This window comes from Apteryx mantelli, chromosome 10 (genome assembly GCF_036417845.1).
Source record: "Apteryx mantelli isolate bAptMan1 chromosome 10, bAptMan1.hap1, whole genome shotgun sequence".
Classification (NCBI taxonomy): Eukaryota; Metazoa; Chordata; class Aves; order Apterygiformes; family Apterygidae; genus Apteryx; species Apteryx mantelli.
In genome coordinates this window covers 495425-522680 of record NC_089987.1, presented here as the reverse complement: position 1 = coordinate 522680, position 27256 = coordinate 495425, and the positions used below count along the sequence as shown (strand labels likewise).

General features: G+C 46.8%; 1 protein-coding gene across 1 annotated transcript in view; it reads left to right on the top strand.

Moving 5' to 3' along the window:
• Positions 1-27256, top strand: part of ZFHX3 (zinc finger homeobox 3) — a 195438-nt gene that overhangs the window by 136040 nt on the left and 32142 nt on the right. Inside the window, exon 5 of the mRNA XM_067302299.1 lies at positions 14074-14181. Within this exon, the coding sequence (XP_067158400.1) occupies positions 14074-14181 (108 nt within the window). The remainder of the gene's footprint in view (positions 1-14073; positions 14182-27256) is intronic.

Here is a 27256-nt window from a genome sequence, read left to right as displayed (position 1 = left end):
AGATTGGACAGGGTGTGAAAGATCCTTCCCCACTGTATGCTGGAGTGCATGGGCATTATAGGGGAAATTGTCTCATTTTGATGTTGTTCAATTGTGCCATCTCCTATGCAGAACAGCTTTTTTCTGGAGCTGGTGCTTCCTGAAAAAATATAATTATTTAAAGACCTGTACATAGTTTCTTTAAAAAGAAACCCACCTCTTGTTCTAGATATTAAAAAAAAAAAAAGAAGAAGAAGAAGATGGAGGTGTCACCAGGGCTCCATTGTTTGGATTCAGCTTGCTGGCTCCTTGCAAAGACATAACTGGTTGCCTTTCCTCCCTACTGCAAGCAAGTTGTATTAGGATTTCCTCGGCTCTTAGCAGCCCCTTTTGTTTTGTATTCCTCTGGGCTGTGGAACAGGCTGCCTCAGCTAATGCGGTGCCGGTGGTATGCAGGTGAATGGAAAGTCTTCACTTGATACTCTCTGACCTCACGGGTGCAGCTGAATACTGGAGAGTCAGGGCTGAGATTGCAGTCGCTTTCAATTACTTGAAGCCAAGAGAGGTGGAGAAAAAGGGCCTGTTGGCTCCAGGAAGCTGAAATCTTCTGCTGAAAAGCTTATTAGTAGGAGGGGAAAGCAATTACTGACATTCTGTTAGTGCCACTAACCCAAGCCCAGCATAGGGTCAGCTCAGCCTCTAGGACTTGGTCATCTCTGCCTTGGTGGTTGACAGGGAGTTCCTCAAGTGTGTCCCGAAAGGGACCCCCAGCCCCAGTGCTGCGTTGCAGTGATTTTTCTGGGTTTGCACTGCTGATAGTCTGTCAGCTGGTGCTTGGTGTGCATACAAGAGCTTGCATTTATTATCTTCTCCCTTCTTTGCGCCAACACAAATTTTCTTTGGTCCTGCTTCCTTGGAAGCTGTCAACACGGCAGCAATGTCAGGAGCCATCAGAAATTACACTGGGATTGTGCTGAGTATAGCTAGCATGTGTAGGAGAGAATATGGTGATTTACCATACAGATCACAAATGCAATTTTCCCTTCTAGACTTCTTGTGAGAGTGCCTGCATGGCCTACATGAACAAACATGTACCATGACAATGATACTTTACTCTTTGCTGGCATGTTTTATCAATAAAGCACAAAATGCAGGTGCTAGGGAAGTCTTGCAGCATTTTACCAAGAGGATAACTGAATCATGAGGAGAGAAAATCTTTATGGAAAATAATTTGGGCTGCATCACAAACGTTGCTCAGATCTTTTGAGTTCCAGCCCTGCTCTAAACCATATCACCCCTTCTGACAGATGGGCATTGGCGTCCTCTCCATTGCTCAGCTAACAGAGTCTGGCCATGCGTGTGTGCTGGGTAATGTCACCATGCTCCCAGCAGACCCTGGCGCCCTGGGAAGAAGCCCCCTTCTCTTTGCACTCCGTAAACAGCCCGAGTCCCAAGCAACTTGTTTCTGGCTCTCTTCATTGCCCGTAGGTCATTCCACTTCAGTGTTTCCCAGCTTTTCTCCAGCGCAGAGGTGCATCTGTGTTAGAATTATTTTCTCCTAGATGTAAACGCTGATGTTCTGCGGTTGAGTCTATGTATACCCTTCATTACCCCTGTTGTTGAAGTGTCTGTTCCTTGGACAGTATCAAATTTGTCTCCTCGGCACCTCTGAAGGGCAGACAAGTAGTATTATCTCCACTTTAGAGCTGGTGAGCTGAGGGATTTGAGGGTTTGCCTTGTTTCAAGGGTTCTGTCCCTGGATCTTGTTACACTTCTGTGCAGGGTCTTCCAGTATGAGGTGAAGCAAAACCCAGATGAACACCTCTCGTTATCATATTCCACCTGTGAATTTTGTCCAAGAGTCTTTCTTATAGGTCATCCCTGACGAAAAATGTGGGATTGATCCTCTTCTGATCCAGTAAGGCCCTGTGCACATACTGTTTATGGCTATTCGTGATTCTCCATGTTCATATCTATTGACAGTTCCTGGAAATAAGGTCCTGTAAAAGCCTGGCTTCACAACACTGCAGCAGACATTTCTTCAGTCTAGATAAGAATGAGTCAAATTTTGCACTTCTGCACAAGTTTCCTCCGCATTATTATATATTACTAATACAACATGCCCTCCCCATAATGACTGGACTGAATCTTTGAGTGTGGGATGAATTTTTCTGAGCAATTGGAAGTAAATCTGATCACAAATGAAAGAGCTTACATTAACTTAAAAACCGGTCCTTTTTCAAAATTCAGTTCCCTGGTTTTGTCCTGAATGCTCCAACAGAGCACACTCTTCTGACTTTCCGTGTAGTTTAAACTCATTGGCACTCCGTGTGCAAACTGCACCTGAAGAAATTTGTTTAGAACTGTTGATCATCTTTTTCTTGTTCTTCACAACAGTAAGAATTGTCCTCGTCAGGGAATAAAGGAAGATGGTCTAGCAAAGACCATCCTGTGATAGCTGCAGAGCCGAAAGCTGGTCGCTCTCCCTTTTACTGCGTCAGCCTCACAGGCTGACACCCACCGGACCTCCTTTGGCTGCAGAAGCTGCAGTTTCTGCGCTCGCAGGCAGACTAAATCAGAGTGCACGTGAGCATTGGCAGCGGACTGACAAAATAGCCAGGGCTCCTGGGCGTGCATCAAAGCCTTGAAAACTCAGACCGGTGGCTGCTTGCGTTTGGGGGAGATTGAAAGCATCTGCCACCGTGGCACAGGGTGGCCCTTGCAGCAGCCGCAGGTGCACCCTGATCTTCCTTTCTCCCTGGCAGAAGCAGTCGCGTGCCCAACTCTTCACCCCTGCTCTGTTCCTTCCCTTTGCCCCTCTGTTCCATGGCAGGAATGGCCCAGCTTTGGCCTGTCATGCTCAGGCAGGCAAAATGCGGTTTGCTTTCACTGCTGAGGATTTTCCTCCGCTGAGCAGGCTGTGCGTCACGTTGTTGCTGTGTCCTGGCACCCCGGAGCACCACCTCCCCACCTCGGCCCCTTTTGGGAATCGGAGACCATTTGGTCATGCGACAACCTTTCGCAAGCCTTTGCGTGGAGCGCAAGCTTTTATGAAGCAAACTCTGCTGACGGAAGCTATATTTGTGTTTAAAAATAACGTGGGAAAGTTCTAATCCATTATAAATATTTCCTATTGAAAGAACACATATTGCAACAGGGAGGCCCGGAAGGAGAGTGTTTGCTCCTGGCAGAGAGTAGGGAGCACAGCAGGGATGCGGGCGCCGCAGTCGCGGTGTGGTACCCGCGGGGCGAGCGCTGTCAGTCGGGATGCTCTGCCTAGCCCAGGTGGCTGGCTGCCGCTGGCGTGTGGCAGTACGCTTGGTCACGAGAGTCGCATGTGAAAGGATAACCTGGATGTTTTATATCAGCATAATGATGTTTTCTCATTATTAAAAATATAACAGTTCTGGACTTTCTTTCATCTTTAAAAAGCATGAAAATTCAGAAAAACTACACAAAGATGGAGTTATGGGCAAGCATACATCCATACCTTATGGTGTGATGTGTTAAAGGAATATTTTGGTTGTCCCTAAAACAGGGCTCTATAATTATGGATTTCTTAAGTTTTTAGCTAAGCTTAAAAGAACTCCAAACATGCTGAGGTCAGGAAATGCTTGGGGAGGGGAGAGAAAGGGGTCAGCAACGAATTAATTAACTTTTCCTTGGAGCAATACCATGGAGAGTGAGAATAGAGTAGGAGTTGTATATTTAAAAACAAAAAAACACTAAGCAGAAAAAGGGCATTTTAGTGTTTGGTTTAACTATATCTTATGATGATGTTACAGGGAAGAGTTAAGGTTGTTGGGAGCACTCCCTGTGCATTTCCAAACCTTCAGGCTAGGCATAAATTAATTATAGCTAATTTTTGTTATAATTAAAATATTCTGAAGATGTCACTTGTCCTGGAGTTGCTCAAGTTAGCTTTAACTTCAGCATTACTTCAAGTCTGTGTTTGGGAATCTAGAAGGTCTCTCTAGAGTGAGCTTAGTAACAATCAAACAAAGCTCCTCAATTAAATATGTAATTTTAAATAACTTAAGCTCACATTGTGGATTAAGGACGCTGCAGATTCAGCGTGTTGGTTCTTTTTCTGAAAGGCAGAATATGCAGTTCCTGAAGAATCTTGGCTTTTCTGAAGATGTAAGTTTGTCTTCTCACAGCTGCAGCAGATCGGTGCAATTACTTCTGAATTCCAGCTGAGCCAGCCCAGTGCGACCCTCCTGCCTGAGTCTGCAGGAAGCCTGGACCGGTTCGAAGTGTTTTCCGTCCTCCTGTCTCTACAGAGCCGTTCGGGTCGCGCGTCGGCCGTTCCACCGCACGTGTTCAGCAGGCAGAGCCTCGGTGAGGAGCAGGAGGCGAGGAGGGCAGGAGATGGGCTGATGACCCAGAGGGATGGGGCTAGAAGGAGGAGAAACGAGAGCTTGCAGGGGCTCTTGCGGGAAGCAGGTACCTTCAAGGGCCGAATACCTGCTGGGCGTAGCGCGGCGTGCGTCTGCCAGACCCAGGCAGGCAGGTGCAGCTCGCCAGGGCCGGGGCGCCGCCGTCCCCTCCGGAGGGAGTGCGGCACCGGGGCTCCCGTCCGCTCCCCGGCGGGCGCCCGGGCTGGGGCTCGGAGGGGGCGCGTGGGGCGCGCGCTCTGCCCTTGCGGCGTCCCTGCCTTCCCACCTCTTCGCTGCCCCGTCTCCTCCAGGCTTCTCCTCCTCCTGGTCCTCTCGCCTTTGTTTCCTAACCCCTCCTCCCACTTGTCTCCATTTTGGAGACTGAGCTGTCCTTTCCCTGCAGACCTGAAGCTGGAGATGGGTTTTTCTTTTGTTTTGCTGTTTGATCTGTTTGTGTTTTTGCATGAGTCTCCTTTCCAGCTGTTTCCAGTTTGGAGCTAGGTTAAACTGTGCAAAATACTGTTTAAGAGAGAAAAAGAAAGGAACTTGTCAAGATGCATTTGTTATAACGCATTTAAAATGAAACAGAATTGAAGGTAGTTTTTGTCCAAAGGGGGGGGCGGGGAGCGGGGGGACTGAAAAGCCGTCAAGCCGCAGGAGAAAGCCCCTCCTTTGTTGTCCTCCTGACATTGAAGTGTAATTTTTCATGGTTATTTGGACTGGAAAATGGGGGGAAAGAGAGAGATGGGCTTGCGATTATTTCCCATAAATGACAACACAATCACATTACGCTCCACTACAAATATGCTCAAGGAATTTGCCGTTTTTTTTACATTTCATGTGTGAAAATAACAGCAACCTTTCTAGTTGTGATGAAATTCAAGGGGACAAATCCCTGTTGGGTTCCACGGACTTAGAATTTAGTCCCGTTTGCAAAAAACAGGCACCCTTGTTCCTGCACGAACATGCAAATGGCCTTTGTCTCAGGGAGCTGATTCTCGGACGTTTTTCTCTTTGCGTGGGATTGCGTACATCCCTCAGAGGTTTTTCTAGCGGCAGTCAGTTATTATGCTGCAGAACCCTTTGGAAGGCAAACGGAGGGAACGAGAATGTGAACTGCAGGTGAAGGTGGCGGTTTCTGTTGCCCGGTCCGAGCAGCAGCCCGAGCCATTCTGTCCACGGCTCGCCGGCTGGGAGGCTCCGCGGCCCGGCCGTGCCGCTGCGAACCTTCAAAGCTGCTTTTGCATAACGCCTTGTCCACGTCACTGACTTGGTCCTTCTTCGCTGGGTAAACGTGGCCTTTGGTTAGCGACTGTAAAAGGGGAGCATCTCATAGTTTACTCTAGCTTGGAAACGGTCCTTGTTTGCGCAGAACTGTTTTCTAATACGTTATTTTCTGCAGGGCTAAATTCTTGTCTGACTTGCCAGGGAAATGAAGGTTTCCAAAGCAATCAAGGCCTTTCTTAAGTTCATTCTCTGCACGTAGCTGTCTGAGATCCAGATCCTAGCGAAGTGAATGGGTCTCCTACATGCTTAAAGCTAACCACATGTGTAATGTTGGCAGGTTTGGGCCGACTGCTGAAATGACAAATTGAAATTAAAAAGGTGAAAATCTTGGGTTCTCCTCCTCAAGGCTAGGCCTCTTCCTTTGCTGACAATAACTGTGCACCGTAGACATAGACAAGCCTCTTGTTTCTGCTCAGTGTCCTATTTTTTCTTTAAAAAAACAGTGGTAAATTTCATTACTATTGGGTTTTATTTTTTCAAAGACAGAAATTTTTTTTCTTCTAATTATCTATTTTAATAAGGTTACTCTGGTTCTTAGTGCTGCTACACTTTTTTTTTTTTTTTAAACCAAAATCACAAAGCAAAAGGTTGCATGATTTCATCCATCTTTTTCATCTGCACCATGTCTGAGGGCACTTCTCAGCCGTATAAAACTCTCTGAGCTATACCTAGAGTGTTCAGAAATGGGGCCTCTGGCTGGAGTTGGCAAATCAGATAAAGTGACTGAATGCAAAAATAACTGTGTAGTAAAAGCATTTATATTAAAGAAGGAAAGATGCTAACATATGGCGGAGGGTCATCTCATTTCTGTTCAGTAAGAAGCTTGCTTGGGAGATAATCAAAGACTGGATGGTTGTCAGATCTGTTCATGGAAAGTGGCCAGTACTTTTGGAATTCTTCTTTGGAGGGGAAAACGAAGACGTAGAAGCTGAAAAATTGTAAGCAGTTTTTTTGCTGCTGAATTTCTTGTTCTATTTATCTGAACACTTGACTCTGTAGTCATTGCACAAAAGCAAGGTAAAGTTGCCTCACCTTGAGAAGATAGGCATTAGAGGATGGCTTTGCAGTTGGGGACATGTTCATGGTCTGCATTTTCTTTCTTGTCAATGAAAACAGCACAGAGATGCTCTGACCATGCTTTTAAGCAGGGTTATCTTAGAAATAAGCGTCATTATTCCAAGATAACTGTAGGGATTGTTATTTTTCTGCAGCCTTATGTCAGATGAGTAGGACTCGCCCACAAGGTTTTTGCATGAAGGCTGGCACTCCACAGCATTCCTCTTGTAACCTGTGCCTGGTGCTCTCTTTTCACTCCTTGGAGTCCTGCTTTCCCTTTCCTGAAAGTGAAAAAAATAAATGAGTTTCTGTAGAGCAGTTCAGCTAGGAAATAGCACAGAACATATTTGTTCATATATATGCATCTTGAATCTGAGCTGCAAAGGCAATGACTGTGTGGTAGCCAAGGGTCCTTCAGGAAAAGGCTTGTCCCACACGAGCTAGAGCAGGGTGAGAAGCACAAGACATCAGCAAAACATCAGAAAATGGATTTCCTATGTTTCCACGTGGATGGATTGTCTTTACATGCAAATAGTCTGCAAGTCAGGGAGAGGTGGAAAGTTTGGGGGGGTTTTTTTATTATTATTATTTTTCTGTTGGGCTGATCACAAACAGATAGTCAAATTGTTTCCAGGATGTTGCTCTGTGTCTTAACCCTTGATAACTTATCTTCTTTCACAAACCTTTTCTAAGACTGTGCTCCTATTCAGATTTCAGTAAGTAAAAGGGCAGGAAGCTGTGGGATTCGCCATCTCTGTGTTCTCATCTCAGGCCACCAGCAGCTTCAGTAACACGTGTGGCTTCATTTCCTCTTCTGCTCACCTACAGCAGTGTGGGTTAAATGAGTCCCTTGAAAGAGTGAGTGATTAGAAATACAAGTGAGGGAGCTGGGGCGGAGGGGAAAAGAAAGCGGAGCGACAACTTTTTTTCTCCTCTGGATATGGAAGTTTTACGTGCTGCGTACAGGAACCGTGCTGCACTCTGCGGGATTGGAGCCCAACAGCTTTGACGATAGTAGCCCATAATTCAGAAATCCCACAGCCTTTTGAATCACCCAGTGGGAGTGGGGATAGGTATTACTCAAGCTGAGATTTGACTGTGGCACCAGGGATAGTGCCCTGCCTCCTACTAAATATACTGTGGGATGTCTAATAATCAGATGTCTGATATAAGTCTTACAGGGAGCCGTAACCTCACCAGCACCGTGCCGAAGCAGCAGGTCAGCCAGACTCCCAGGGAACTGCATATCCTTTTGAACTGTTGGCACCAATTCCTTATAGACCTCCTTTTCAGACTCTGTATTTACTCTCTTTCTACAGCTGAATGCACCTGGCCTGTGGGCATGGTGGGACTGGCTCTCCACGTGCATATTCTGCAGTCCCACAGCACTCTTGCATTGCGGCTGGTTCAGGCGGGGGACGAAAAACCCTTTCTGTGCCAGTGTCACAGTCTTACCTGCGCGCGGTCTGGGGACAGCTGAACAACAGCTGCAGGCAGGAAGAGCACACCTTGCTCAGGGTGACCCTGCACAGCTTACGGGGTGACCGTGCTCCTGGTGGGCTTCTCAGGAAGAGCCCAAAGGCAGATGGCATCCACCTTGGCTTGACGGACTAAAGCCCATGGGATTTGAGGATAAAGCCCCCTACCCATTCCATAAGGACCCAAACCATAGCGGATGTCCTCCCAGGGGTGTGGGACCTCGAGTTTAAAATAGTTGAAAGCTGCTGTACTTCTGAAATGTGTCTGGGTTGCAGCCCCATGGCATGCCCGGCACTAGACTACTTTTCCGAAGTTTCCCCAGAGCTAGTAGCATTGCTTACTCTTCGCTAGCACTGGGAAGCTTCTCCTGTAGCCTCACGGTATGGCATGTCAGTGCATGCATGCATCTGTGTGCATGTGCAGTCGAATAGCTGACTACGCGCAGGGCATAGCTGTCACCTCTCTTTGCCGGTATCAGCCTGCAAAGGTCAGCCGGGTCTCAATTCTGTCGTTCTATGGGCTTTTTTGGCTAGTTATCCTGAAAATGAAGCATCAGGAATTCTTTTTGTTTCAAAGGAGAGACCCTGTGTACAATTAAAACTTGTTTCTGGTAAACCTCATTCCAGGAAAGATGAGCTTTTAACAAAAGGCTTTTGACAGCTGCAGGGTATTTCATTTTTTTTAATGCCGAATGAAAAATCAATACATTTTTCTGGGTTATACATATTCAGAACAGGCTTGATATTTCCATTATAATGGAAAATGGGTGTCTGCACATCTCGCCTGTCAGAGCTGCACCACCGCATTTTCCAAGCCACTGCTAAATATTTCAAACCTGATTTGATTGTGGTTCATGACAGCTAATGTTTCTCAGCTCTTGAGCCTGCCGGAGGGTGGGGAGGCAAATGCGCGCTCTTTCTCTTCCATCCCTACGTTTCCGTCCCCCCCTGCAATGCCCCTTATCCCTTTGGGTAAGAGATATTGGTTTGTTAAGGAAAACATGGCAGGAAGAAGGAGAGGCGAGAGGTCGTAAGCTGTTCAAACTGGCATAGATTCAGTCAGGATTTGGTAACTTCTCCACACATTCAAACTTTTTTTTAATCTCCATTTCAAAAGGGGCAAAAATGTTGTAGTTTGACCCTGTGTAACTGCGTGCAGGGATTCAGACGCATTTTCAGTACATTGCTGGGCTCAGAGATTTCTTGACATCTGCAGATGTCAGAAAATACCCAGGATTTTCCAGAGTCTTCTCCCTCTTTCTCTCCCACCCCTTTAGTGAGTGGTTTAATTTCAAATTAAAAGGAAATGCCACTGTCTGAAGTGATTTATTCACAAAGGAAGAAAAGACTTTTCCTAGGAATTTGCATTGGATAGATTTCAGAAGATGGAATAGCAGATTCCTTCGCCTTCCAGGTGCCCTGTAGCTACAGCTAGTTACTCTTGGTACTGAACTGACCCCAGGCATTTGTAAAATTCTTTTAAGAATATTTATTAATACAGCATCATGTGCTTGTGTTTGTATTTCAGTGGGACACAATTTGCCTCATGCAAATTCTGTAGCGACAGCCCTTGCCCCTGTGCTGGTGAGCTCCTCGCAGAGGGTGAAGTCCGCTTGCACAGGATTTCTGAGTTCAGGAAGGGCAGTTGGAGCGTCTGGACACCAAAGATACCCATCTAGCAGCTACACCCATTATACACAGATTAGAACAGCATCTCTGGCCTTCAGGAGCCCCTTATTAAGGTTCCCAGGCCAGGACTCAACCCCATCCGCACCTGACAAAATATCTTTTACGGCACGCTTCCGTACCTCTGGGTGCTGCGCCCCAGACACGTTCTCTGTGAGTCCTAGTCAGTCTTTGGCCTGCGGAGACTCTCGATATATTGCTTAAATACTGCAGGGAAATTTCACCCCTTGGATATCAATCTTGATTAGGACGCTTCTTAGGACAAATGGCTTTGAGTTGAGTACCTTTTAACTACAGAACGAGTGGTGGAATTCTGATCAAACTCTGTAAGAAAAATAAAATAAAGCCTTTAGGTGATTTAGGCAGTCATAATAAACGGTGGTTTACAGCCTCAGACTGCTGTAATCGAACAGCAACATTATTATGTAACAAAAGAATTGCAGTTCTTTGGAAATACATTTCTTGCATCTTGCTCGCCTGCAGCCTCATTCTGCCTTTGGGAGTAGGTCGCAGGATATTCTTACTCCTCAGCTGCAGGGCTACCTTATGCGGGTCTTCAGGCTTTAGGTAAAAGGCAGTGGTCAGCTCTGAAGGCAGTACGGGAACAGTGTGACATCAGGATTTACAGTCAATTAGAATGGAAGAAAACGGGAGCTTGAGAACTCCTCATTTCATGTGCAGCTTGAAGGGTGAAGGATCAAGGAGAACAGAGAACCTTTCCCCGGCAGGTGTGGTGGTGGTGTTGTCCTCTCAAAAAGATGCCCCAGAGAAGTGCAGGAGGACAGATGGCTGGGTACCGTTCGCTCAGGTGTTTTTTATCTAGGCTCTCCATCTCGTAGCAGCAGCGCTGGAGTTGCCAGTGCAACACAGCAGCTGCAGAGCTGTCATCAGAAGGAGGCCTGTGCTTACGTGGGTGCAAATCCTTGAGAACAGGAGTTCTGCGTTTTATTGCCTGTGTTGGAGGATCTCATTGTTAAAAGCTGGGTCAAGTGACATGTTCGCGCGTTGTCTGAAATCTGTTGGAGGCCGCTTCTTGGTGCTTCAGAGGAAGGGAAGCGTCAGCAGCGCGTGCAGGCGGCTGAGGAAGCTCCATGCCGGCTCTCCCTCTGCTCAGCTCGGACGCCGACTGCTGCGGTACGCTTAGACCAAGCTTGGGAAGCGCAGCTGTTACTGGCCTCTCAGAAACGGCTCCTGGCAGAGGATCTTGGGGTAGCCCGAGTTACCGCTTTCCCCCCGCTGCATGTGCCCCCCTCCGCGCTGAGCCTCCCTGCCTGGCCGCTGCATCCCTGGGGGCCGTCTGCGCGCAGGGACCCTCCCCAGGTGGGCCGGGAGCAGCGGCCAGGCCCCGGGGAGGAGCAGGGAGGGATGTTCTCACCTGCCCCTGGTCCTGCAGGCGCCTGCAGAGGCCCCTGCAGCGAGGAGCCAAGTAAAGGCAGAAACATGGTCTTTCCCAGCTCGTCTGGAGCCTAGGAAGCCTCACTGGACAAATGCATCTTGTATTCTGTTCCCCTCCCACCCTGCTTTAAAAAAACAGTCCTCAAAAAAATCTACTTAGGCTGGAGGAGGGAAAAGAAGGTTTTGAAGCATGCATGCCTTTTTTTTTTTTTTTTTTTTTTTTGCCTGCCTGCCTGCCCAGTGCAGAGGTATTTGAGCCAAGTAGGCAGATTTTTTATCCTCAGAGAAAAGCCGTTTCCAAGAAGAGGGGTTTGGTGAATACTTGGTACAGGTATCTGTCTGGTGGCTTTGTTAAGACACCGACCAGTAAGACAGACTGTGCCTGTGCATTACGGTGGGCTGCACATTGAGCAGGGCAGAGGAATTTGCTGTTTGTATCCTTGTTTTTTAATCATTTCTCTACCTTTATTGGTATTCATAGCTCACATTTTTCCGGTTACTGTCAGCCTGGGCTTTCATCCATTTTAAAGAGCTATTTTTTCCCCTCGTTGATGATGATGATGATGATGGTATAAAGACAGATGGTGTAACTGCTTATGAATGTCCTATTTTATTTCCCTCGAACCAGACAGTTCACTTGAAGACGTATATTGTTTCCACATGCTCAGGTTAGAGCCCAGACAGCGTCTGAGCCCAGCAGCCAGCTCACCCTTCCTCTTCCTCCCAGGCAGATGGTGACACCTCTGGGTCGCAGCCGGGAGTGCGCAGCGCCGGCCACCTTTGTTGCTGCCGCCCGGCTGGGGCTCGGGGGCTCGGAGCTGCTGGGGCGCCCGGTGCCCTGGGGCTGGGGCTGGGGCGGACAGAGGGTGCTGTGCGGGCGCTCGCTCGGTTTTAGCAGCTGGGCTGGGTGAGGGATGCGCTCCTCGTCCGCCTGTGCCCGCGATGAGGGATGCGCTCCTCATCCTCCTCTGCCCGCGATGAGGGATGCGCTCCTCGTCTGCCTGTGCCCGCGATCGCGATTTGTCTGGAGCATCTGGGAGCCAGGTGCCGCAGGAAGGCCTGAGCTGGAAGAAAAAACTGGATTTCCATCTGAAAATTTCCATATCTTTAATGAAAGTTAAAATGAAGGTTTTAATAAAATAATAGAAAACTCCTAATGAAGGTTTTAATAAAACCAGCTAAAACCTGCTTTTTTGTGCTGCCTCAGTTAAATAGAAGCTATCTCACCTTAGGTCACCGCTTTTTGAAGACAGCAAGATAGGGTTAGGTCTCCTTTGTTTTGTTTTTCAGAGTGGAAGAAATTTTGGAATTCTGATTTCTGAAATGTGAATCCAAATGCTGATTCCACAGCCCTAAGCTCCCACAAACTTGACTGCTCGCCTCACAAGGGAGACCTCTCATCTCCCCTCTGCATCAATAATTTGTAATTTTCTACATGTTATATGTCTTTGCCTAAAAGTGCCACCCATCACACCTCTCAGTCTGGGGTCCTGGTTCCCAGCAGAAGACCATTGGGATCCCTGAAGCTCTCAAGAGTTCTGAGCTTTTAAAAAAGTGAAAGAGGGGAAGAGTGTGAATCACAGCTCTTATATATCATGCCATGTCCACTTAATATTAGTGCTACTCTCTGAATGCTTCTGCAAGTTCCTCCCTGATGGAAGTTGTCACATTCTCAAAGTGCACTGCTGAGTTTCTGCACAGTCTCCTAATATTTATTTATTTTTAACCCTGATTTCTAGCCCTGTTTTTGTTAGGGGGGAATTTGGGGCGGAGAGCTGTTCCTTTAACTAGTTAGCTAGTTCAGATAAAGCCTCAGGATAGCCTAGGATTTACCGTGGCCAGATAATGCAAGTTAAAAGTATAAGCTATCATGCCTAAAAAAGGATATCGTGGCTTAGAAGTACCTTTCTTCCTAGTGTCAAGTAGCCCCAGTCAGTTACACGGAAGCTGTCAAGCTGCATGTGCTGTACATAAATAGCCAAGATATTAGGTGATAGACGTGGCTGTTATACGCTGGTCTAAGAAGTCTGGCAGGTATAGCTGTCTTGCTTCCAGTGTCCTGGCTAACTAGGGTGCTTCTGCGTGGAGCTGCGCGTGCCATGTCGACACGCTCTGTGAAACCACGGCCTCAGGACTGTGATAGTCTTGTTAACAGGTGGGGCACTGGCACTTTATATTTTGTTCTCCTCTTTCAGCACCTGTTTTCTTTCTTGATGCTTCAGCACCTGTACTAGTACTGGCATACGTGCTCAAACTCTTTCTGTCGCTGGGATGGAAAGAAGACCCCTCAACAGCTTCCTCCTATGCCTGTGTCAGGGCCGTATCCGCAGAAGACAGTGCTACCCCTTGCTTTGTCCAAGCAGAAGTGAGCTGTGCTGTTTCTGCAGTGAATTTGGGGGGGTCTCGGTGTTCAGTGTCAGTGCTGCTCAGCACCGTTTTGTCCAAAGAGTTTGGGCTGGGGATGTGGGGGAAGGCTGTGACAGAAGGTGCTGAGAGCAGTCTCGTGAGTTCCTGCACTTCTTCAGTCCATGGTGTGGTTGCAGTAGAACCTTCTCAGGCCAGGCGATGTTTTTACTGTAAGGTATGCTGTAGAGGATGTGTAGGTCAGTTTCTTCAGTGGCTCTCACTGCTTTCGTCTTTAGCTTCTCTCCCGGCCAGTTAGCAAGCAGTCATTGGGAAAGTGCTGGGTGACATTAGGTACCTGTCTCTCAAGACTTGTGCTTCAGCCTCGGACGTTGGTATGTTCAGTGATAGTTACTCACACTTCTCTTTTGACTTTTTTAACGTTATTCCTTTTGTTTCTCATATTTCAGAAGAATCCATTGAAGATGTGGAAGGGCCCAATGAAACAGCTGTTGATGCTGAAGAGCCTGCCAAAGAGCAAGAGAGTGGAGGGGACAAGGACCAGAGTAAATGGACAGGTCAGTTTTGGTCCCTCTTTTTCTCTCAGTTCAGTGGGGCTACAGGCTAGACATGCAGCCATATTCATAAATGGTTGTTTAATAGACGCCTTGTCATTCTCTAAGGCTGCGCTCTTTTCTTCTGTTGCCTTCTTAAAGGAGATTTTTTTTAATTCTACAAATTCTCAAACAGCTGCTTGTTTCCAGCCATTTTTTGACTTCTTGGTTCATGTTACCATTGGAAATGTTTGTCTCCTTCCATTCTCCGCACCCCCTCCTCCCCCAAGCCTGAAATACCAGTTGGGTGGCTGACGGTATGCTGGGCTTCCCAAAAAGTCCCAAGAGAAAGGAAAGGAAAGGAAGGCGGGAAGTTGCAAAGCAGCAGCATGCTCTTTACTTAAATGACCATGCTAGGCAGCACAGCCAGCATGATGCAAGTGTTGTCCTATAGTTAAGCCTGCGGGTATGGCTTCGTGAGGCTCGCTGAGCTGTGGTCCGTCGTGCTTCCCCGCTCCCAGCCGTGCGTTTTCGCTGGGGCTCTGGGTTGGAGTTAGCCTGTGCCACGTGGTGCTAGACCTGACCCTGAGACAGTGGGAACGGGCAGCTGGGGATGGAGGAAGGGAGAAAGGGACTGCCTGTTTTGGCAGCAGCCAGCACTTAGGTTGGATTAAGCCTATCATGAAACCCCACCCTATGCTGTTAAGACTGAGAGACAGCTAGCCTGCTTTTTCATCGTGGTCCTAGCTCTGGTAGCAAGGTCTCTTTGAAGAAAAGCAGAACAGAGAGGCAGACTCTGTGCTTCTGTTCTGTTAGCTGCTCGCTTTCAGCCGGAGCGGTGGCATTCTGAAACTGAAAATGCAAATGCACGGCAATGTTTATGTTGTTGCGGAGGACTCTGAAAGGTTTCGCTTTGCAAAACCCTCGGATAAATTTCAGTTCACTTATAAGTTATTAGAAGGTTTCTCTGTCTTTCCCAGAAGATAGTTGCTACTTGCAAAGGGGGAATCATTTAAATATTCCTTGCCTTTGAGCAGAAAGTAGCTGCAAGATTGTCCTCCTCAGGAGAGGGCTGTTCCCCTCCTCAGCTCGTACTTGCTGACCACTTCAGCTTAGTTGTGGAAATGAGGGCATTGAAGGTGGTTATTCGTTTTGCTTAACCCAGGACTGAGCAGTTCTGAGTGCCCACTTCTCTTTCTGTGTGGTAACCAAGTAAGTCTGCAAACTTCTGTTTCCTTGACATCAGGCCTCTCTTACTTTGCCCAGAGACTCTTCTTCCAGCCAGCCTTCTCCTGCGCTTTTGGTGGTTGCTTCTCAAAGAGACACAGCCGACAAGATATTTCAGCTTGCAGAGTCTTCAAAAGAATGGAAAGTGGTCTTTCACCTCCATACAGTTTTAATCTCTGCCATTAGAAGATGTGTCCAAACTTGGGAAAAAAGCAAGCTGTGCTTTAATGCTTGTTGAAACTCATGTTCTCAGTTCATGTTCTAGACCTCACTTGCTGAGGTTGCGCTGCATGTCATCCCTCATCACAGACCCACTCTTGAACCCAGAGATGCAAACTTTGCTTGACTGTAGGGAATGTTTTAGTTTCTTTTGATTCCTGAGATTGTGTGATTTTTTAAGTAAAAGAACGCTTTATGAAACGTCACAGAAAGATCTATGTATTGTATATTAAATCTCCTGAAGGATAAGTAGGGCCCTTTGCCCAAACCTGAGGCACTTGCAAAGCTGATCTGTGTGAAAAGATTACATGTGAAAATCATTTAAGGAAAAAAGAAAAACTTACTTTTTAAACCTTTTTCTATCCAGAAGTTCTAAATTTGAATGGTTTTATTTTTTTATCCTGCCTGTGAAATTCCTAACCCATTCTTGGTGTTTGTCAGTCAAACAGCAGATAAGAAATGGACAGCTTCACTGAGTCTTCAAAGGAAAACACAGACTACACTGCTGTGTATGTAAACCCACAGGGCTCTGGACAAACTTGTCCAGAGCCCTTGCAAGGCTGAAATGTACATCCTCAGCAAGATTTACACATATGCTTGTGTTGAATTCAGGTCCTGCTTTCAAACATGTAACAACATTACCCCTAAACTTTAAAGCAAAAAAGAGTTCCAATATCCTTTATGTACAGTAGATATGCAAAACAAGTCTTACACCTCAGCCTTGCGTTGTTTCTGCTTTTAAACTCCCTTGGCGAACATAGCAATGTCATCATGTCCTTGTGGACCTCACACCTAGAAGGAAATGGAAACTAGGTCAGATTATTCATGACAAACACAGAAGAATAGTGTCTGCATGTACGGAAATATCAAAACACCTTGGTACAAGTTGAGATGTAACTAGTGAGGGAAATACAGAGTATCAAGGAAACAATCAAAAACAGCCTTGTTGCAAAAAGAGACTGCAAGAAAAGAGCTGGTCTGCAGCTCAGCACAGTGGGAAAGCTATCAACCATGACGTCAAGAAAACTAAGAAGCATGATGCCTTCTTTGCATTCATCTTAACTAAACGGGTTGGCTGCATGTGAGAGGCTAGAACAGCCTGTATCAGTGACAGCATAGCGAGATCTCTACCTCAAACAGTGAAGGAGCAGGTTGCAAAGTATTTAGTTAAGCTAAATTTTTTAAATCTGTGACCTGCTGCTTCATGTTTGGGTATTTCAAAGAAATGGTGAAACAACACCAGATCTGTCAGCTGTTATCTCAAGTGAATTTACAGAAAACAGGGGAGATATCAGGAGAGGACAAACATGGTTCTTATCTTTAAAAAGATGAGTAGCAGGGGAACTATATAACTGCCAACTCTTTTTGCCCCAGATTTTTCTGGGAATTGACCAAACAACTGTTTGTAAGTACTGGAAGATAATGAGATGAGTAAGAGTCAACATGGATTTGTCAAGAACAAATCATGTCAACACGACCCAGTTTCCTTCTATGTGAAGAAGGCCTTGTTTGCAGTCAGTAAGTGTCTCATATCTTGGCTTCAGTAACGCTTTTGACGCTGCTTTTCATGACATTCTCAAAAGCAAGCTCAAGAAATGTGGCGTAGGTTAAAATATTACAGGATGAGTGCAGAACTGACGGGGAACCTTTGCTTAAAGAGTGGTTGTCAATGACTCGTTGTCAAAAGGAAGCAGTCTTTTGACTAGAGCATCAGAGGAGTCCCTCCTCGAGCTTGGGCTTCTCAGTATTAATTTTGCAAATGACAGCCTCCTGGGGGGCACATCTGATGTCTTGAGGAGCAGAGTTTGAACTCTGGATGATCTTGACAAATTGGGGATATGGTCTAGGGGGATAAAAGGATACTGCTCGATAGGGACCATAGGCACATAACTGCAAGCAGGTAACAGCAAAAAAACAAAGGAATTAGGATCTGGTGTTGGCTCTCACGTGAACAACTTTGCCCTTTTCACAGCAGCACAACAGGGTGTATCACCTGCAGGATGTAGGCAGTGGCCATTTCTTCAGTGCTGGAAAGCTTCTCCTGGAGCATTCTGCTCATTTCTGAGCTTGGTGTATCAAGAAAGTTGAGGAACAATTTCAGAAACCTGAAAAGCCCAAATGAAGAGCATGGTCTGCATAACATTACCTGTGAGGAGAAAATGGAACAAATTAGCTTATTTGGCCCAGAAGGAAAAGATGAAAAGGGAGGACGAGATAAGTCTTGTGCATGAAATGCTTCTTGAAAGGAAAGAAATAATTTGTTCTCCATGTTCAGGGTATAGATGGCAAGAAGTAGTGGGCTTAAATTTAAGAGAGAAAGATTGAGGTTAGATAATATTAAAAAAAAAAAAAAAACTCCTGGTATAGCTTGTGTTTCCAGAAAATCTACACTGAAGTAGATTTTCTGGGAAGGTTCCTTAGAGGTCTTTTAAGAAGATTAGACAAGCTACTGTCAGGAATGAAGTAGGCACAGTTTATCCTGCTTTGGATGGACCGCCTGACCTTTTGAGGTGCCTTTGAGCCCTGCAGTTCTGTGGAAGTGGGCGACAGGTGAGAAAGGAGTGCAGACTCCAAGCCAATAAATAGCGTGTTGAAGTGGAGGTTGAAGGACCTGTTTGCTGTTCATTCTGCAGTTTGATCATTGCGTTCCTTAGCAATTTACTCACCTTTTGTGCCTCAGTTTCTTAACTACAGGCTGTATAATCATTTCTTCAACTTTCCTAAAGATTTGTGAGCCCTGTCTGTCTTCCTAAAGATTTGTGAGCCCTAGTACGTCTGTCCAAGCTCTTTTTGCAAAGAAGAATGAGTGATGAGTCAAGTTTGTTTGACTGCTTTATGCTACATGTGTACACGTGTGGCAGCCGGTACCTCTCTGCTTTCGTTGCAAATTTATTAAAATGTTTCAGCTGCAAAACAAATTTGTCAGTTCGTTCTTCTATTTATTTTAAAATAGGATATTCTTAAGCAAAAAAGTTTTATTTTCAGGTAATATTTTCCATAATGTGGAAAACCAGATCTCAAAATTTTTGCATACGTTTTTACATATATTTTAATAAATCCTAAAAGATTTGTCAAAAGTGACAGTGCTGTTTGCTTTCAGTAGTGCACAGGCTGTCTCTGTTGCATTGAGCTCATAACAAGCAGCAGTGTTTCACAGTAACTGAAACTGTTATATGACTCCTAAAATATTCTGTGTCCAAAGAAATTGCTTATGTTTCCTGTTTCTGGACTGGACTTGTTTGCTTTCTCTTTTTTTTTTTTTTTCCCTCTCCCTCTAGTAATTAGAGTAAGCGGCTTCTAAACACCTTTTGATACAGCCATCTAGCTCCTGGAGCTGCGGCTGTCTGCTTTCTTCTTTTGGGTCAAGAGTTCTTTCCAGTTTTAATGTTAGAATAGGGAGACTGTCCTTTGTTCAGTGGCTGAGCTTTAAAAATTATCTCATCATGACTAAAATGAGATTTATCACAAATAAACCAGCAAAGAGCAAAGAAATTGCAGCTCCTCCTGACTCCTTTTTTAAGTCAGGATGTAAATGATTAATATTCAACACATTGGTTTCCAGCTAAAGCCTGAATCAAACCGGTGTAGGTCAGTTTGAGACTTTTGAGATTTGGGGTGGGGCTTATGTCTATTTTTTAAGTAGAGAGAAGCACTTCAATCTGCAGTGACCCAGCTATGAAGGAGACTTTCTTAATGCACTCTCAGTTGTATAGATGTAGAATATCAGGGTTTTTTTCCCCCAAAACAACAGACAAGCTCTGCTTAAAATATAGATTGAAATGAAATATTTCTAGAGGACTAGCCTGAAGGGCTTTTATTTTTTTAATGATTTTTTTTTTTTTTTAATCCATGATGCTCACCTAACACAGAGCAATTAGTGCAATGGAGCATCCCTGATTCGAATCCGTGGTAGATTGCTATTAAAGGAGGTATTAATGGGCTGCCGAGAGCTGGGAAATTGTTGCAGAAAAGTGTGTTTATGGAGTATGGTGCTGGCAGGCATGATTTCAATCGTATTTGACATGTTTAACATAAATGTATACTGCACAGCTCCTGCAGTTTATGAATAATTCCTACAGGCCCACTGCCTTTCTAATTACTGAAATTGAAAAAAACAGGTCAGGCACATCCTGACGGAAATCTATTACTGCCCCTCCCCCCTTCCCCCCCACTGCTGCTTTTTTTTCCTTTTTTTTTATATATGGCGTTTGTTGAGCACTTAATGGCTGGGATATTCTATGGTACGAGAGTAAAGAAAAGGGAGAAAGCAGGCTGGGAGAGGAAAGGTGAGGGGATACATTAGAGCAGCTCTGGACCCTGGCTTCTCTGGGAAGGAAACCTAAAAAAGGGGGATTGGAAAGCTCGGTGTAATTGTGCTTTTTCTCCTGAGAAGGGTTTACAGAGCACAAAAGGCTCTTAGACACTCAGCTCAAACCGAGGAAAAGGGCAGCGTCGGACGTCTCAGTGCCTTCGTACGTTCGAAAAAACTCCTGGCCCCGAAAAGGAAAAGTGCGGTTGGGGCTCAAACTTAGAAGCACCCTTAGCCCTAGGACGGTTGTCAGCACATTCCCTTTTCCTAATCTCTTCATTAAAATACAGAGGGGACGATGGCTCGGCAATGGGCCATCCGCACGGCTCAGCAGCGCCCGTGTTTCCTGTGGGCAAACGGCCGGCGCTGCAGCGTGGCCCCTTCCCTGGGGCCGGGCGGTGAGACGTGTTCCCGGGCAGTGGATGCTCTGTGGCCAGAGCATGGTCCCTTCCCCAGGACTGGAGCGAGGCCCTTTCCCCGGGACCGGAGCGTGGCCCCTTTCCTGGGGCCGGGCAGTGAGACGTGTTCCCGAGCGGTGGATGCTCTGTGGCCGGAGCATGGCCCCTTCCCCGGGACCAGAGCGTGGCCCCTTCCCTGGGGCCGGGCAGTGAGACGTGTTCCCGGGTGGTGGATGCTCCGTGGTTGGAGCATGGCCCCTTCCCCGGGACCGGAGTGTGGCCCTTTCCCCATGTCTGGAGCGTGGCCCTTTCCCCAGGGCCAGGCAGTGAGATGTGTTCCTGGGCATTGGATGCTCCGTGGCCGGAGCGTGGCCCTTTCCTTAGGGCCAGGTGGTGAGATCTGTTCCCGGACAGTGGATGCTCCGTGGCCAGAGCGTGGCCCTTTCCCCAGGGCCAGGCGGTGAGACGTGTTCCCGGGCGGTGGATGCTCCACGGCCGGAGCGTGGCCCCTTCCCCAGGGCCGGGCGGTGAGACGTGTTCCCGGGCAGTGGATGCTCCGTGGCCGGAGCAGGAGCACCGCAGCGCCGGCCCCGGGAGCTCCCGCGCGCTTCCCGCGGCGCGAAGCGGAGGCTGCAGCGGTGGCCCCGGCTGCCGGCTCCTCTGACCTCCAGGCGAACTGATCCAGCTCGCTAAACCTGACAGAGCTCTGACCTTGCGAAATAAAAGTGAGTAATGGCCTGCTGGGACTGCGGCCGGGAGAGGAGGGGGAGCAGGGCGGCCCCGCCGGTGGCGCGGAGCCGCCAGCCTGGCCAGCTGCCGCGCAGAGCCGCAGCCGGGGTTACTTCCCCGCGTCGCGCTCTGTGCGACTTCGTGACTTTGCTGTGTTAGACTCGCTGAGTCTGAGGGATTCTCCCGCTGCGTGGGAACTGTTTAGCTTAGCCATATGCATCGCTCCTTTATTTTGCTTAACAATCAGTGTGATCGTTTTTGTTGCTTTTTTTTTGAACTTTCTCTTTGTTTGCACCTATCAAAGCATTGCTACTTAAAGAAATAATATGCAGAAAATTGCAGAGCTAGCCATACTGCCATGATTATTGATTTCTAGCTGGGCACACACGGTACTGCATGCACCCCGAAACTGAACCGGCCTTCTCTGCTTGCATGTTGCCTTGCAAGCACTTACCTACCTTTGCCATCTGCTGTTAGTCCTGAAGGGACATCCGTCTTGTATTCACCGCGTCAGAGCATGGTTGCTCCTTTCCCAACAGTGATAAAACATGCTAAAACATGCTACAGTTCATGTTTTTCGGGACTTAAACACAGACAAGGAAACGATTAAGTGCTATCTCAACTACTCTGTGAGACAGAATTGTTTTACTCTTTTCCGAGACGGCTTTGTTGTGCCAGAGTCTGTCAAACCGATATCCGTAATAAAACTGGTAGGATGTACTGACTTTGGCTCCTTTTTCTCCTTCCCGTTTTGCTTTGCTGTTTTCAAATGCTTCTCCTCTATGTTCCCGCAGCGAGTGGAATCACTTTCGCCTGCTCTGCCCGTGTCTCTGACGTCTCCGGTCTCTTTGTGTTCATGCTCTTTCCTCGCTAGCGTTGCTGCTTGCCGGCGTAGTTTGTGCTGCCTGGCACTGCTGCTTGTTCCTTGTTGACGGATTTTAAGGAGTTACTGAAACTACTCTTGTTTGGACCATCTCCCACTGAGATCCACATTGAATTTTAATAAATCTTTTGATACGGAGTCTCATGGTAGGTTAGTTGAAATATTTTTTCAGCTGAATTGGGCAGTAATATTTGCACAAATTGACAGCTGGCTCAAGAACCACATAAAATGGTTAAATCTAAAACATTATTGCTTGTTTCCTTTCAGCCACTTTCTAATAATAATAATAAAAAAAAAAAAAAAACACACAGATTTCCCACGTTGGATGTAGTTCTAAAGATATAATCTTAGAAATTATTCCTGAAAGAAAAGATGCAGTGTTTTAGGGTGCCACTTTGCAAGCCTGTGGGGTCATGGTATGCACACGGTGGGATGATTTTCTACATGCCCTGTCTTTCCCTTCGCCCTGCGCAAGTTTCTCTTTAACCAAAAATGACAGGGAGCTGTCGCTCTCAGAGGCGATGAACACCTCCTGGCTTTGATAAGGCTTTTTTTTTCCTGCTACAGTCTTTTGCTGGTGCATTTCTGTAGCAATGTGCCAAAGTCAGCTTTTCCTCCAGTCGCTCCCACGCTAAGTGTTCATAAGCGTCTGAAACCCCGTTCGAAGGCGCTGGTGTGACGGTGTCCCTGTGGCCGCACTGCTCACGGACTCTGCTGCTCCCCGGCTCGGACGCGGGTTTCCTGCAGCCTCCGAGATCCATCCGCTGCTTTGCAGCTTCCCGTCTCTTTGCCCCGGTGCCTCTGGCCCTGCTCGCTCTGGTCGTTCCTTTCCTGCAGGGCCTTTGCTCTTCCCGCCGGCAGAGCGGGCGCCGAGGAGGGAGGTCCTCCCTCGACAGCCTTCCGGGTGCGCTGCCCGCAGGAGACCGGCACGTGCCTGATCGCCGATCTGCGGGGTGCCGGGAGCAGACCTGCGCTCTCCGTGATGGCAAACAAGGCCCTTGCCTGCGGGCGCCCCGCTGCGCTTGGGGCGCGTCTCCTTCTGGCCTGCGAGCTCTCTGGGTGCTCCGCGCTTGCAGGGAGCGTGGCAGGAAAGTGTAACCGTGACTGGAACTTCTGGGTGCTGTAGTGTGAATATTTAATAATAATTCAGTTGTTCAGACTCGCCGCAGGCTGGAAGGTATGACACAGCGTTAGAAAAACAAATTATTTGACTGCTTTTAGGGCCACATTGTTGAAAGGCAGCAATAAAGGTCTGGGTACAAAAGTGTGCTTGCAAATCTCTGTATTTACTTCTGTCTATCATACGATCACGTTATTTATCAAATACAGACTTGAAAAAAGACTGTAGAGCAACAGGCAATATACAGTCCTGTTAGCAGGGCTACAGCATCTTATCAGAGTGAATGGTACCTTCAGGGAATACGGAATGTAAACAGACAGTGTTTCAGAAAGAAACATTCAACCATATATTATTAACACGAGAAGCAACAAACAGGCAGTACGGCAGCAGCGTTTTACACCAAAATTCCCTCTCTGAGGCCTGCGCTGTGCTCCTGTGGCCTCCTCTGCCCCTAGAATCTCTCAGTGGAGTTATTTTCTCGTATTTATTTTTGCTATACTAATACAGATTGTGTGTTTCTACTGAATAGCGACTGTCTGCTGGAAAGACTGACTGAAACTGTGTGTGACATTATCCTGGGCTCCTAAGCTGCTGTTAATTATCCTGTGAGGACAGGTCCGAGCACAGGGCCTTGCCTTGCCGTCCGCCCGTTCCCGTGCAGACGAGAAGATGGAGGCTGCGTGAGCATAAAAGCAGACGAGATTAAACCTTTCCAGTCTCAGAATTTCCAGAGGAAAACAACAGCCATTTTAAGGATGTTCATCTGCTAGGGCTTTGCTGTGGTACCGATTGCCGTTTTGGTCATTTCTAGCCACAGGGCTGTCCACAGACAAGGCAGGCAGATTAGTTTGGTCCAGAGGTTCATGATGCTGAAAAGCAGCTCCAAGAAAATGTCAGGAAGAGGTTTGAGGAGGGAGGCACCACCAAATATGGAATTTTATTTTCCATCAGGCAATGAAAACACAGTTCCCTAGTCCAGCTGAAAACTTTTTCCCAGACTGGCTGCTGAACTTAGTAGGAGGAAGTTTTTTTCAGCTGGCTGGGGGGTGGCTGTTCTTTAAATCAATGGAGATAGCAAAAACCCCACTGTAAATTTCTAGGGCAAGTGGCAAGCTGGTTTACGGAATGCAGGGAGATGAGAACCTCTGGCTTACGGAAAGCAGCATGAATTAATAATCATTTAATTGGCTTCTCCATTATGTTGCTGGGTTGGGAGATGGAAGTTTAGATGAAGGGGCTGTCAGTGGTACTTTAGCTAAAAGAATCTGACGGTCGGGAGGCGGGGGTGGTGACTCCCCTTCCACCAGGATCAAGAGTAGTCAGCTTTTCGGGACAGTTGCCATTTTCACCTCTGGACCTAGCAAAAGAAAGGATCCACACTTCTAAGCAAGCATCCCCTCTCACCTCTGAAATAACACCTGGGAGGATTTTTCTTCCTCTTCTGAAAAGCAGAAGTTGCTGAGAACAAGAAGAAAGGTAGGCCTCCAAAAAGTGCTCTGGTAGGCCAGCATGCCTGCAGCAGCTCTGTCCTGTTGCCTTTGGCTTTCAGGTGCGTTTGTTGAGAAATGCAGTTTTTCTCAAAGGTCAACAAATCTGAAATAAATCCATTTAAAGAGTCAAAATAATAAAAATACTAACTGAAAATTTGTCATACATCATACTTTAGACCCAGATAATCCTTCCTTTTTCTTCTTTGCAAGGCCTTTATCTCTAAGCATGATCTTTTATATAGTTACAGTACAGGCTGTGTGCTGTACCTTGTCTAGTACTGAGCCGTGATTTGGAGGTGAGGCCTTTTTGACATTTTCAATCTAGGACATTTAATCCGGTCCACTCCACGCAGAGATGCAAAGGTCCCGCACAGCTGTCAGAGCGCTCTGCAGGCAATCACAGAGTGTACTCAGAGCGGATGCAAGCTGCATGTCCTCATTTCTCCGAGATAGAAGACAGCTCTTAATTCCTCTGATCTGAGATGTGGACTGAATGTGTCACTTATATGTTTGGCAGCTTATGAACAATAAACTTTGGTCTCGGCATTAAAATTCCCATTTGAGTTGTCAACTAAAAAAATAATGCTTAGGGCAAATACTGAGCATATATTTTTTAGAACTCTGCAACACACCAGTTATTCTGGGGCCTGGACAAATATTAGTAATTCCAGTTTTGAAGAATTGATGTTATGGGTTGGATCAAGTGCACTTAATAAAAACGGGCACTTTGGAGACAGTAAGCAAAGGTAGATTTTTAATTACCTTTTACTTTTCCCTACTTCTAAGCAGGCTGCTTCCCAGTAGGAAGGAAATAGGAAAAAACATTAATGGCTTCAGAGGTTATAGCTAGTATTCAGCAACTATGGGGCAATTGTCTGCAATTGGAATGCTAAAATTAGTGGCTGTGTCTGAAAACATCACATTAGTGCGTTGCTAGAAATTGCACACAGTGAAATCAGTGGCATAGCAAGGATAAGAACCAGTGACTCCCTGAGCTTCTTGCTGTGCCGTGCTATAGACAGCACCAGATCTCATCGCTGATGGAGAGATCAGTGTTGTAAGTTCCCAAAGCTTAATTTTGAAATGGATATAGCTGTAGGAGGTCACCTGATTTTTCTTTTTAATACAGTTTTGTAGGTATTTAATGATACTTGCTTTATTTTCAAAACTGAAAGTGTTTTTATTCTTTAATTTGGAAGGGTGACCAGTACACTCTACCCAAGATTTCTTTGGTCATTTTATTTTACTACCTCGCAGTCCCTTTCCCCTCTTGCAGCGCCGGTGATTTCCACACGTAACTCACTGGAGGACTGTTCGGGAGTTTTGTAGAGTAACTGATACTCAAAGGTTTGAAGTGGCAGTTGATAGATGCTGAGCCCAGAGAGACCCTCCCCGAGCCACGTCGCGGACGTAATTGCCAGTCAGCGCGGAGAAGTGTAAGGGGACCCTGAATCTTGGGAGGCTCGTCGTCGCGGCCCGGGGCGGGAGAGGAGCAGAGCTCCCGGCGCTGCCTGGCCGCGCGCGGACGGACCTCGGGGGTCCCTCCTCGAGTCAGCCCTGATCCCTGGCTTCCTGATTGTGGCTGACGTTTTAATGTCTGAGGTCAACCTGAGCAGTGGACAGTGTCAGCAGCAGTTAACCTCCTTATTGGGGCCGCTCTCGCGTCGCACGCAGCTTAGCCGAGGCGTTTCAGCATGGGGTGGTCCTCTGCCAGCCGCGGCACGTCGGATCTCGCTCAGAACTGGCCTCGCTCTTCCTGGCAGCTTGTGGCTCACTAAGTACAACGGGCTCCCGGGGATATTTTCTCTGCTGTCCCAAACCCACTTACAAGGGGCTGCTTTCCTTGGCAAGAAGCAGGCAGGTGGGTATGGAGCGATGCTGTGCTTTCATGCTCCAAGGATATTGCATCAGGTGGAAGTAAGAAAGACTTACCCTAGGCCTGTAGACATTTTTAATGACTTCCCAGTGCTGAACCCCAAAGAAGGTGTCGGGTCCAGCCAGCAGTTTTGACCTGAATCAAAGCTTACCGTTCTGTGCGGAGAGCAGAACGGTGTCTGCAGTCTGGTAAGGCAGCCTTCATAGCACTGGCTTGTTTCACACAAAGAAACTCCAGGTTGGGACTTTGTAATAGAACTGGAGGAGCAATGGGGTCCTATGTTTTTTGGTTTCATATATATATTCGTGGATTTTACATTTGTGCATGGAGGTTGTGTAACAAGCCAGAGTTAAAATATTAAGTATGCAGCAGGGTAGGAACAACGGGGAGAGCTGCATGGTAAGGAAAGCACTGCTAAGCAGGCTTTGCCATGGCCAAGTCTACGAGGAGATCCTTAGTAGTGCTAGAACTCATCAGATCCCTCCCTCCTACTAACAGTATTGTTATTTATTTGCAATATCTGTTTTACATTTCCTGGAAGTTATTTTACCTCTGTTTAATTGAATGCTTAGAGTTGGGGGTCTGGCAGGGAAGGCGGTTAGAAATGTGGATTGCGCTTCTTATTTTGGTATGGTACTTTTTGAGATACATTTCATGTCGGTAATTGAAAGGATCTTTGTGAAGGAAATAGTTTACCTGATTTTACTCTGACTGCATCTTCTGAAATAAGGTGCAGATGCCAATAAGTTCACAAAAAGAATAAGAGACAGGGAGCAGAGTATGGGGGGACCAGTCTAAGAATGCTACAGTGCCTTGTTAATCGGCAGCCAATCCATCATATTAAATAT